At 51.6% G+C, this 12,419-nt stretch overlaps 1 protein-coding gene across 4 annotated transcripts in view; it reads left to right on the forward strand.

The window, feature by feature from the left end:
* The window catches only part of TBL1X (transducin beta like 1 X-linked), a 238,206-nt gene that overhangs the window by 181,227 nt on the left and 44,560 nt on the right, over positions 1-12,419 (forward strand). For all 4 annotated transcript variants that reach the window (XM_045050432.1, XM_023249356.2, XM_023249354.2 and 1 more), the window contains one exon: positions 1,804-1,911. In XM_045050432.1, coding sequence (XP_044906367.1) covers positions 1,854-1,911 — 58 coding nt within the window. In that variant the 5' untranslated portion in view covers positions 1,804-1,853. The remainder of the gene's footprint in view (positions 1-1,803; positions 1,912-12,419) is intronic.

A 12,419-nucleotide genomic window follows, 5' to 3' on the forward strand; every position in this document is an offset into this window, starting at 1 on the left:
GAACCACGGGATCACAAGCTGAGCTGAAGTTGGACGCTCAGCCGACTAAGCCACCCGGGCGCCCCAACATAAGCATTTTTTGAGTGACAAAATTCTGGTAACTACAGTGAGAATTGGAATAACCCAAGAGGCAGTCATGTTGCTTGTCTTCTGCCGCCTGTTGCCACGGGTGCAGCAGCCAGAAACAACACATTGCTTATCCCGAGTCCAGGCACGCCTTTGCTGGGTCCTCTGCTCAGGGTCTCACAGGGCTGTGGACGACCTGGTGGCTGGGCTGCATCTGCGTTTGGAGCTTGCCCGTCCCTCCATCCCGCCCCCAAGTTTCCACCTGCCTTCCAGCTATCCGGAGGTCTCTGCCAGACCAACGCAGTGAGCTCTGCGACAACATACAAAAGTTGGAGTTCCTCTTTGTCCGTGCGCCAGCGTCCCGAGACGTGGCTTCTTCATAGAATGACGTCAAGTGGACGTGCACCCTTTACTCCTCCTTCACGATTGGTTTCCTTCTCCGTGCTAGGGACGGGCCCATACGCAGAGCGACTATCAGCTTATCGCTTAAACTCGGCAAGTGAAGGGTATTTTGATTAATCATTTTTCTAGAACAACAGGTATGATCCAGTCAATGTGGTTACCTGCCCTAGGGGTGTTGACATGACTTCTAGTCTGCTCAGGCATCTTCTGTGTCTCTGGAAAAGCGTGTAGTGTTCTATCTGACCACGTCCGTCAGAATGCACCTCAGGAACACAGTCATGCTCATTACCAAGTACGTTGTCATGTTCGCAGCACACACGTGATTTTTAGTGAATAAAAAGTTGGGCTTTGTGGGGCGCCTGGGGGGCTCACTGGGTCTGACTCTTGGTTTCAGCTCAGGTCATGATCTCACAGTCCGTTGTGACACTGAGCCCCAAGTCGGGCTCTGTGCTGGCAGCACGGAATCTGCTTGGGCTTCTCGCTCGCTCGCTCGCTCACTCGCTCGCTCTCAGTCTCTGCCCCTTCCTGTGTGCACGCGCTCTCTCTCTTCCTGTCTCTCTCACTCTCTCAAAATAAGCATTGAAAAAATAAGTCAGGGGGCGCCTGCGTGGCTCAGTCGGTTGGACGTCCAACTTCGGCTCAGGTCATGATCTCGCGGTCCGTGAGTTCGAGCCCCACGTCGGGCTCTGTGCTGACGGCTCAGAGCCTGGAGCCTGTTTCGGATTCTGTGTCTCCCTCTCTCTCTGACCTTCCCCCGTTCATGCTCTGTCTCTGTCTCAAAAATGAATAAATGTTAAAAAAAAAAATTAAAAAAATAAGTCAGGGGGCGCCTGGGTGGCTTGGTCGGTTAAGTGTCTGACTTTGGCTCAGGTCATGATCTCACGGTCCGTGAGTTCGAGCCCCGCGTCGGGCTCTGTGCTGACCGCTCAGAGCCTGGAGCCTGTTTCAGATTCTGTGTCTGCCTCTCTCTGCCCCTCCCCTGTTCATGCTCTGTCTCTCTCTGTCTCAAAAATAAATAAATGTTAAAAAAAAAATTTAAAAAAAAAGTCAGATTTTGTTTCCATTATCTGTTGCCCCTGAATTTGTCCCCATCGGTGTGGTTTGTGCCTGACCCTCCCAGCCTTGTAAAATACACCAACACTTCTTTGGTTTTTTTGAAACATTCGTCCTGGATGCGTTTATATTGATGTATGTTATTACAAAGTTATAATTACCCTCATGGTTATAACGTCACATCACGGGTGTTATTTCTTCAGTTGTCTCAGCGAGATGCCGTGACACAAACACAGGCAGTGTTTCAACTCTCTCTCTCCACTCTCTCCTGTCGTCTAACAGAGGGCGGCTCCCGCATCGTAAAGACCTCGTCTCCGCGAGGTGAGGCTAAGATGAGCATAACCAGCGACGAGGTGAACTTCCTGGTGTATCGCTACCTCCAGGAGTCAGGTAAGAGGCTTGGGGTCTGTCAGCAGGGGAGTCCTCTTCAACATGCCACGTGCACGTCCACCAACCGTTGGGCCGGGAAACCAGGCCATAGGAAAAGAAGAGCAAACAAACGACGTTCTTATGAAGAGAGTTGAAAAAGAGAAGGCTCCGGGGCCGCCCCGTTCCCGGGATGGGGTGGGGAGCGCGTTCTTTTCTTCCCTTGATACTTCTGTCCGGATGAGATCAGATTGGAGTTAAGGTCAAGAGCAGTCAGGATGGACGTCGAGAGTGGGGTAGCGGAGGGAGCAGCAGCTCTTGGCTTCCTGCACGCTGAGGGCGCTTGTGGGCTAGTCTGTCGTCACGATGTGTCTGTCTGTGAACCTCTCAGAGTTGGAACCAGTGATCTGTTGAGCCCCTGAACCACTCCCCCAAATGGACCGTTGTCAGTTTCCCAAAACGTGGGAGTAGTTCCGGTTTCTTCCAGCACTTCTGATTAGGACCAAGATGTTACTCGGCGGTAAGCAAGGACCGGGGCAGATATGTGTTCCCCGTGGACACAGTGGACCTTGTGAGTAGCGTCTGCTATCCTCCGGGAGTGGGGGAGGGGCTGACAAGCACCCGAGGCCCGGGGTCTGGCCTGGCTTTGTCACAGGCCAGCCACAGTCCTCTGAGGAGCCCTGTGATGCCTCAGAGCGTGGATCCCCCCCATTCCTCGATGTCGCAGATGCCCCACACAGCGGAGCCTCACCGCAGTGTCGTGGGTTGCTTGTGGGTGCTTTTTTTTGAATTCTCAAGAGTCTGAATTCTTCTTAAACTCACGTCATTAGGTTTTTTTTTTTTTTCCAACTTTTTTTTTTGTTGTTGTTGTTTTATTTTTGGGACAGAGAGAGACAGAGCATGAACGGGGGAGGGGCAGAGAGAGAGGGAGACACAGAATCAGAAACAGGCTCCAGGCTCTGAGCCATCAGCCCAGAGCCCGACGCGGGGCTCGAACTCCCGGACCGCGAGATCGTGACCTGGCTGAAGTCGGACACTTAACCGACTGCGCCACCCAGGCGCCCCACGTCATTAAGTTTTTAATGAATTTCTAAAATGAATATTGTCTTCCGAACTTTAAAATACTTCATTCGAGACGTACACGACGACGTTCGTGGAGGACATCCTACCCCTTCCGGTACGTGAGTTGGCGCCTGTGTGCGACCCTCCTCTGTCGTCCCCTCTCTCTCTTCAGTGGTAACTGCCCCTCCTGGTTTTTGCACTTGCTGTGTCTGCGATGGCTTCCTAAGCAGTGGGCGTACGGATGTATTAGTTTGCCCCGGCTGCTGTAACAAAGTACCACGGACCGGGGCGGCTTGAACAGAAATACGTTGTCTCACGTTTCTGGGGAACCAAAGTCCAAAATCAGGGTGTGGGCAGCCTTGGTTCCTTCTGAAGCCGCCGAGGGAGTCTGTTCCATGCCTGTCTCCCAGCTTCCGGGGGTTTGCTGGCCGTCTTTCCCTTTGTCGTCACACGGCCTCTCCCTGTGTGCCTCCACCCCTGTCCAAATTGGTCAGATTTCTCCTTTCTGTAAATCTTCCTTCCGAGATTCTCTCCTTTTGGAAACAGCCGTCCTGGATTAGGGCCTCCCTGTAGTGCAATAAAAACCCATCTTAGCATAACATCTGCAGCGACCGTGTTTCCGGATAAGGTCACTTTCTGAGGTGGACCAGGGCTTAGGACTAACTTAGGAATTTGGGGCGGGATCAATTCAGCCCCTAACTCTTGGTTTCGCACGTGTTTGAGCCTTTTACGCTTGATATCCTATCGTTTATGTTCCGCAACTTGGTCTTTCAAGAAGGAAACCAGTTCCCGAGCCTCCACCTTCCAAAGACACACGGACAAGAGTGAGGGGCAAGCGGCACGTGAGCCCCTGGGTCCTGGCTCTTCCTCAGTCAGCCTGCAAGGTGTGGCATCCAGACCACGTGGCTCAGGCTCTGAGCCTTGAACAAGTTATTTACCCCCACGAGCGTCCCCTTCCCGTGCAAAAATGGTTAACCTGGGCCATAGTACTGGAGTTCACTGGACACGTGGCATCATAGAACAAACCCCTCTCCCCGTCCAAGCCTGGATATCTGTGCCTGGGGACCCCAACTAGCACTTTCCATGGAAGGTGCACACTCTTTCTCCATGTAGATTGGGTCACTTGGAGTAGCTGGTCCCAGGCATAGTGTGACAGAAATTGATAAAACGTGTGTGACCTCAGCCCCGGGGATTGGGGAAGTCACTAGCACCGATCTCCTACCTTGTTGTGGGGCATTGCTCACCTGAGCACAGGTGCTCTCCTGTGACACAGCAGATACACTCTCAGAGCCATGTGCTTCCCTGTCAACTTCCAGCATTGAATTCTGAATTCGAGATGCCTTTCTTTGGTTTTTTTTTTTTTAATTTTTAACGTATATTTCTTTTTGAGAGAGAGACAGAGCATGAGAAGGGGAGGGGCAGAGAAAAGGAGACACAGAATCCGAAGCAGACTCCAGGCTCTGAGCTGTCAGCACAGAGCCCGACGTGGGGCTCGAACTCATGGAGTGCGAGATCATGACCTGAGCCGAAGTCGGATGCTCAACCGACTGAGCCACCCAGGCGCCCCCAAGATGTCTTTCTTTTAAAACCCCTCTGCACGAAGATACAGTCAGAATATGTGGTAAAACCTCGAGCTGAACTTCAGCATGAATAAACAGTGTGGGAGAGATACCTAAGTGTAGCCCGGGGCTAGGGTTCTGGGTTGGCTGGTCCCTGGGGCCCGAGGCACTCCAGCAAGAGAGCTGCCGGCCTCTTTGCGTAAACACAGAAACCATCCCTGCCCCAGAAAGGCCCCACTTCCTTTTCGTGTGTGTGTTTACACGCGGCTCCTGTTTGTGGCTAAAGCTTCTGTAACCAGGCAACCGAGGAAGGGAGTTGGGGGACGGGATGGATAGGATATCACTGGGGTGCGTTTTATGTCACAACTGTGAACGCCTGTCCTTTCCATCACAACCCTTACCGACCGTCCCACATGTCGCGTGGGTATTTAAGAAAGCCATGCTTGAGCTTCGTGACCACAAGGCCTGGACTTGACCCGAGTCCTCCCATAAGGACAAGTTCAAAAGCAGGGAGAGAAGAAATGTCACACTCAAGTGTTCCTTTTGGGATCATTCTATATGTTCATTTCAAATCCTAAAGATTTGATGAAGCACGTATTGATTGAGGCCCCATCAAGTGCAGAGAGCACCTTCTCAACCTTTCAGTGTCTCCTTTCTAGCTGCAGAATCGGGGTTGGGGCGTTGGGGGTGCCTGGTGGTTCAGCCGGTCGAGCATCTGACTTCGGCTCAGGTCACGATCTCATGGTTCGTGGGTTCAAGCCCCACGTCGGGCTCTGTGCTGGCAACTCAGAGCCTGGAGCCTGCTTCAGATTCTCTGTCTCCTTCTCTCTCTGCCCCTCCCCTGCTCATGTTCTTCCTTTCTCAAAAATAAATAAACATTAAAACGGGGGGGGGGGGGGTTGGGGAGAAAACACACCCCTTGAGCATACGTCTCCTTCAGGCATCTCTGCTCTCCCCCACGTACCTCCAGCAACTCAAAAATAAGTCCTGTGTGAACATAGGTGACTCATTCCTCCACACCTACCCATCCAGCTTTCCTTGCCAGAAGAGTCCAGGAGGTTCTCTGTTTCCGAGAACCCCTCTCGTGCAGCAGGGTCCCATCCTTAGGCCTTGTGTGGAAGAAGGCGGGTGCAGGGGAGGGAGGGAGGGAGGGAGGAGGTGGTCAGGGGATGGCTTTACAGTGAGATAGACAGCTAGTTCTCTGGTCTGTGTGCTCTTAGCCTCACCGCACGGGGACAGACCCACCAGGTTCCAGCCCACCTTCGTGGGTGCAGTGAGGGACAAGTTCCCAGAACCACGGTTGCTCCTAGTCCCGGCCACCTGAGCCACAGGGGAGAGCCCGCCTTCTCTGTGCCGAGCCAGTGGACAGCGTTCCTGGCCCTCCTGTCTCCAGCCAGCTTCTGTCCCGGATCCTCTGTATCTGTGAGGACGCTGTGAATCCCCAAAGGAGTATTTGTCTCCCTGATGGCAGGAAGGCTGCGTATGGAAGATGATCCCTTCCTTGTTGTGAGAATCCAGGTCACGTGACTTCAGACTTGGGAAAGAGTCCCCCAAATGGGCTTACCTCCTTTGTCTGCCCACGAGCGGCAGAATTGAGATCCTCTTAGATCTTCCCTGGCCCTCACCTGGAAGTGAGGAGGTAGATTCCAGGCCCAGAGGAATGTCCCACGACCGTCAAGGCAGACGGAGAGGCCTTGTTACCGTTGTTAGTTGTCTGAAGCAGGGGCCTTGCCCAGGAAAGGACTCAATAGATACTCTTGGTTTGTGACATCTCACGGTAGTGGCTTCCGGGCTCCCTGAAGGACGAAAGTGCTGGTTGGTAAGCAAGGCTTTTATTTATTTATTTATTTATTTATTTATTTTTAATTTTTCTTTTTAAATGTTTATTTCTGGAAGAGAGAGAGAGAATGTGAGCAGGGGAGGGGCAGAGAGAAGGAGACTGAGAATCCCCAACAGGCTCCTTGCTGTCAGTGAGCTGTGAGTGCAGAGCCCGACTCGGGGCTCGAACCCGTGAACCGCGAGATCGTGACGTGAGCCAAAAGCAAGACTGAGACGCTTCACCAAGTGAAGCGTACCTCCTCAGTCAGGAGGGCTTTTAAGTTAAGCAGTGAGAAACGTGAATTGTCAGCCACAGCACCCAAGTGGCCGAGGTAGCTTTTGCCCGAGTTACGGCAGTCCCGCTTCGAGGGGTAAGACTCTGCCGGCCTCTGCCTCGTGGGGGTTAATCGTGCGGTCACTTTTGCTGTCTGGGCCATTGTTAGAGACACGGACGATGGCGGGGCGCCGTCCCACCCCGCCCTAGGCCCGCTTCACGCTCTGAGCCAGATGGAGGCAGGGAGCGAGCCCTGCGAGGGTCTCGGGCTGCCCAGGCTTCTGTGAGCAGCGTCTCCAGATCCTGGATGAATCTGGGCTTGTTTGCCCCTGCTTTTTTCTGAACCCAGTGTGGGAGGCTGGCATGTGTTCCGGCTCCGTGTGGAAAGTGGGAGAATTCAGTGAGTCCTTGTAAGCATAAGTGTTTCCTCTTTTGCTTCATTCCAAAGTCCAAATTGTAAAGAAAATATTTTCTCCGAGATGAAACCGACTGAGCCACTCGACTGACTGAGCCACCCGGACGCCCCTGTTTTATTTTTTTAACGGAGGTATAGTTTTCATGCTCTAAAATTCACCCTTTCTAAAGTACAGGTTTGCACCTTTTGCCAAACGTTTCTGGTCACGTAAACAGCAGTACAATTGAGATCGGAGAAGAGTCCATCACCCCCAAAAAGTCCCCCGGGCCCCTTGGTAACCCAGCCGTGTCCCCACCACAGCCCCTGGCGACCAGAGCTCTGTTTCCTGTGCATGTAGTTTTGCCTTCGTGAGAACGTCGTGTCGATGAAATGGTAGGGGGCGTAGCCTTCAGAGTCCGCGTAACACAAGGGAGATTCGGTCACGCCGTCCGATGCCCTGGTCGGTGGTTCTCTGTGGTGAGTAGTGTTCCGCTTTAAGACCGCGTAGCAGTTGGCTCGTCCGTCTCTCGTTGAAGAACATTTGAGTCGTCCCCAGCTTTTCCCAATCACGGCTGGAACAGCCGGAGATATCTGCATACAGTGTTTTCGTGTGAACGTAGGTTTTCGTCTCTCTGGGGTGAGAATCTAGGCGTGGGATTGCAGACCCCTCGCTAAGTGGAGGCTGAAGGTGATCAGGAGCCGCTGCTGCGTCCTTTTCCGTCTCGCTGGGCAGCAAAGCACTTGAGAAACGTCGGCCGTTTTACAGATTTGATGAGGGCTGCAGGGCTACCTGGAAACTCGGTAAACGGACCTTAGCCCCGGCGGACATACGTGCAGGACACAGGTGAAGCTTCCTCTTTGGGTGTAAAAGTAGCCTTCTTGAATCTGCACGGGGTCACAGTTTTCGCCAGTGACTTTCACCCAGAACTGCTGAGTGAGAGAGCATCACAGTGCCCGACCTTCTCCTCCTTCAGCATCGTAACTTCACGCATAAAAATAGAAAAGTCTGCAGCCTGGCCAGGCGGCCGGTGGGTACGACTGGGCGTCTGGGCTGGGCGTGTGTCCATCTGTGCGTGCCTCCGGGCAGAGAGCGGCGTTCCTGCAGATGGGGCCCTGGGCAGGGCAGACACTGAAACGCTCCGGGTGTGGATTCAGGTATTCCCCCACCTCGAGTTTTGTGACCGTCATCGGAGAACGGGCCACAGAGAACGGGCAGACGCTTCACAAAACCAGTCGCCGACCGCGGTGGCGGTTCTGCTGCTGGAAGAGAAACGCAAGTGACACAGCGTTTTGTCCCTGCGGCTGCGTTAGCGGGCCGTGCGGCCCCAAGGGCTGTCCTTGTAAACATTTCAGGCAATAAAAGGAACTTATCATTACAGTAGGTGGCAAAAATGGATAGATATCACAAATCACCAGGAAGATGAACTTTGTGCTTCATTCTGAAGCGTTTCAGATAGGATTGAAGACTCCTTATACACGGAACTTCTTTCCTGATTCATCAGGATTTGTCATCGAGAGGCTGGTTTATTATACGTGTTTCTCGTCTCCGTTAACGTCACAATCCATGCAGATGGGAGCGTTGACGGTTTCCTGCAATGAAAGACTGCAGCTTAGACCGGTTCTGTTTTCCTCAAGAGCCGTATCTGCACACGTGTTGACTAGCTACGTAGAATTAGGCGTGTTTCCTCTGACTTACGTAACATACGCGTGGTTCTCTATTTGCATATCGTCCTTACATAGTTTAGGGTGTGTGTCAGCCAAGAAGGATAGGGAATTATTATGTACTCAGACTTTCAAGGTTGACAGTAGAACTCAGATGCCATTTCTCACTCATTTCATGGAGCTTCTAGGCCAAGACCGATGATAAAGATTCCCTGGCCGGGTGGCAGGCACCCTTTTGTGTCCCCGCTGCCCGTCTATGATGTCAGTGTGGTTAGGACATAAGAGGAGACTGAGTATTGCTTAGGTGGCATTTCCTCTCAACCGCGAGCCCCGGCACAAAGCTAAAGGTGGTTCTGTCCTAAACACACAGAAAAGCTTTTACTTTCCAGAAAGATTACGGAGCCGTTTAAAAATCATGCGTGTGCACACAGCCACTTCCCGGGATCGGGTCAGGAAAGAAGCCTGTTTGGATAAGAGAGAGCACCAGGATTCCAATTTTATTAGAATCTTGTTTGGTTAAGGATAGTGAGCAGTTCATATTGAGTGTCATTTCTGTCCCCACTCAGCATCTCAGGTTTGTTGGAGAATGTCCTGGGAAGATGTGCTATCTTCCTGTAGAGATGAGCTCCTCCCTTTAGGGGTGCAGTAGTACGTTCTCTTTTTTTAATGTTTGTTTATTTTTGAGAGAGAGGGAGGGAGGGAGGGAGAGAATCCCAAGCCAGTTTTGTGCCGTCAGCGCAAAGCCCAGTGCGGGGCTCGAACTCACTAACTGTGAGATCATGGTCTGAGCTGAAAGCAAGAGTCTGACGTTCAACCAGCTGAGCCACCCAGGCGCCCCAGAATGCTCTTTTAGAAAATTACTGTGGAAGCCACCCCCGTGTCCATGGACGGGGTGAACAGATAAACAGAATGTGCTGTGTGCACACTATAGAATGTGACTCAGCCTGACCAAAGGGGGGTCATTCTGACTCCTACTACAGAGTGGACGGACTTTGAGGCCATGATGGTGAGTGACATAAGCCAGACACGAGACCGATAACTGTGCTAACGGTCTGCTAACGTGAGGTATCTGAACCGTCAAAGTCATAGAGACGGAAAGTAGGACACAGGTTATGGGGGGCCAAGAGGGCGGAGTGGGGACTTAGTGTTCCATGCGGACAGTCTGGGAAGATGACAGGGTTCTGGAGTTGCGTGCTCGGGGTGTTTGCAAGCAGTGTGAGAGTACTTAATGCCACTGACCTGTGCACTCAGAAATGGCAAAATCAGTACATTCTGTGTTACGTGTATCTTACCCCAATTTTGTAATAAGTCACCATGTTATAGGTGAGAAATTTCATGTATAGATTGTTTCAGAGTTTTGAATCTCAACAGAAAGTGAGGAAGCCACTTGAATTCCACACTGACGATACCACATTTAAGGGCCTTTTAAAGACTTTTTAAGTTTATTATTGGAGAGCGAGAGAGACAGCATGAGTGGGGGAGGGGCAGAGATAGAAGGAGATAGAGAATCCCAAGCAGGCTCCACGTCGCCAGCGCAGAGCCCGACGCAGGGCTTGAACTCCCCGTGCGATCATGACCTGAGCCCAAACCGGGAGTCAGATGCTTAACCGACCGAGCCACCCAGGCACCCCCGAAGGGCTTTTTAATAGAACTCTACGGAGTTTGGAACGGGTCCTTGGCGCACACAGTGTCATTTGTAAGCTAGATTGCTGTCTGACAAAACCCAGTTCGTTAAAAAACAGAAAATAGCAGCTGAATTCGTAATAGCGGTATCCTGGAACGTCCCCAGATGTGCCCTGGCGGGCGGCTGGCTAAGCAGACCGTATGCAGCTGCCCACCTTGGGGGCTGTCTCGGCAATGAGGAGGGATGTGCTGTGGGTACGTGCCACAGCCCGGATGCCTCACCAGGGAGATGTGCTGGCTCATGCAAGCCAGTATCGGAACGCCGCATTCTGGATGGTTCTACTTACCGAACTTAAAATGGCAAGTCTGTAGACGTAGCAGAAAGGGTAGTTTGGGGGAGTCCTCTTGTGCTGATGGAGAAGCGCTGGGTCTCGACCGTGGCGGTGATCGTGCACGTGGACACACGTGTGGAGGTCAGGAGGTTTGCGGTCTAGTGGCCAGGCAACAAGAAGTCGTCTTGGTTTTGAGATTGTAGTACAGCAAGATAAGACGTCACCACTGGGGAGAGGCAGGGTGGCGCAGAACACGGGATTCGACCATTTTGCAGCTTTTCCTGACTCCACGGTATTTCCAAACTGTCAACATCCAAAATAAACCAAAAACATCATTTTGCCCTTCCCATTATCTGCGGGTGTGTGTGTGTGTGTGTGTGTGTGAGAGAGAGAGAGAGAGAGAGAGAGAGAGAAGGTGGTCAATGATCGAGAGACAGCGAAGACGTGTTAATTACATTGCGCAGGTCATTTGTCCACGCCGTGGACCCAGCCTTTGACGGGGACGTTCTTTCGTATGACGGATTCGGATAATGGCCATCGTCGTTTGAAACTGGATGGGCACACAAACCTTCCGAGTCTTCTGGGAACAGAATCCTGAAAGGTCATCTGAAGGGGAAGAGTAGTTGTCTCTTACACAGCTCAAATTGTTGCCTCCTTGGGAATCAGCAAACTTGGGTGGGCATCGTATGACTTGCTTCCCTGGCTGGCTCGTCCTGGGTAATTGTCACGAGAGGCCGTTTGGCATCGGACCCGGCACCTCCCTGGCCTCCACTCACTAGGTGCCAACAACTCTCCCCACCCCTCTGCTGTCACAGCCAGAGAGAGAGAGAGAGATAGAGCATGTGCAGGGGAGGGGCAGAGAGAGGGAGACACAGAATCCGAAGCAGGCTCCAGGCTCCGAGCTATCGGCCCAGAGCCCAACGGGGGGCTCGAACCCACAAACTGTGAGATCATGACCTGAGCCAAAGTCGGATGCTTAACCGACTGAGCCACCCAGGTGCCCCGCCCCCACCCCGACTGCTTTTATTAGTAAATGGAGTGTAAATGGAATTCTCATTTCTTCACGCTTTATCTTCTTGGGCTGTATTTTGATTCCTTCTGCTTTAGAACTCAAATAGGCTTTAACAATGAGCAAAATGCAGTCCTCGCTTTTATTAAAATTTTCCAGGGTATTTTTGCCCTCGAGGAAGGCAAAAGTCTGCCAAAGCATTCTCCAGCAGATAATAAAATAGTTGGGAGTAGCTGCCTTTCCCTTAAGTTTTTTTTTTTTTTTTTTGGTCTCCCCTTGAAGAGGTTACATAACCAGGAAAAGGGTGCTAGTCTTAATATTTGTGAATAATTCTGTCTACAGAAATGATTAAGCAGCTTTGCCCACTGTAATCCTGGCAGCTGACGAATGATCCGGTAGGCTCCACTGTGTTTCTTAGAATCGTGGAATGCCTTCTTATGCAAGACACGTTTGCACAGATTCGGGAAATCATTTGAAAATGGTTCAGCTATCTTAATTTAAACAAAAGTTCAGGGCTTATTGTTCAGCTGAGTCTCTAAAAATATATTTTGACTGCAGTGGCTCGTTTACATTGCTAATGTGTGTCCCTGTTTAAAAAGAGGATCTTTCTGAAACAGTAAAGGCAAGTGCTTCTTTGAGGGAATGGTAGCCTTTGCTTTAGAAATAATAAAGGCAACTGTTAGTTTCATCACGTAGTAAATAAAGAAGACCTGAATAATCTGTCCATATCACTAGCGGGTAAAAGGACTTTTGAAGTCCTGTGAAACGGTAACAGCTCCTGCTTCCTGTTCGCCGTGGA

The sequence above is a fragment of the Felis catus genome, chromosome X (assembly GCF_018350175.1).
Source record: "Felis catus isolate Fca126 chromosome X, F.catus_Fca126_mat1.0, whole genome shotgun sequence".
In the NCBI taxonomy this organism is placed as follows: Eukaryota; Metazoa; Chordata; class Mammalia; order Carnivora; family Felidae; genus Felis; species Felis catus.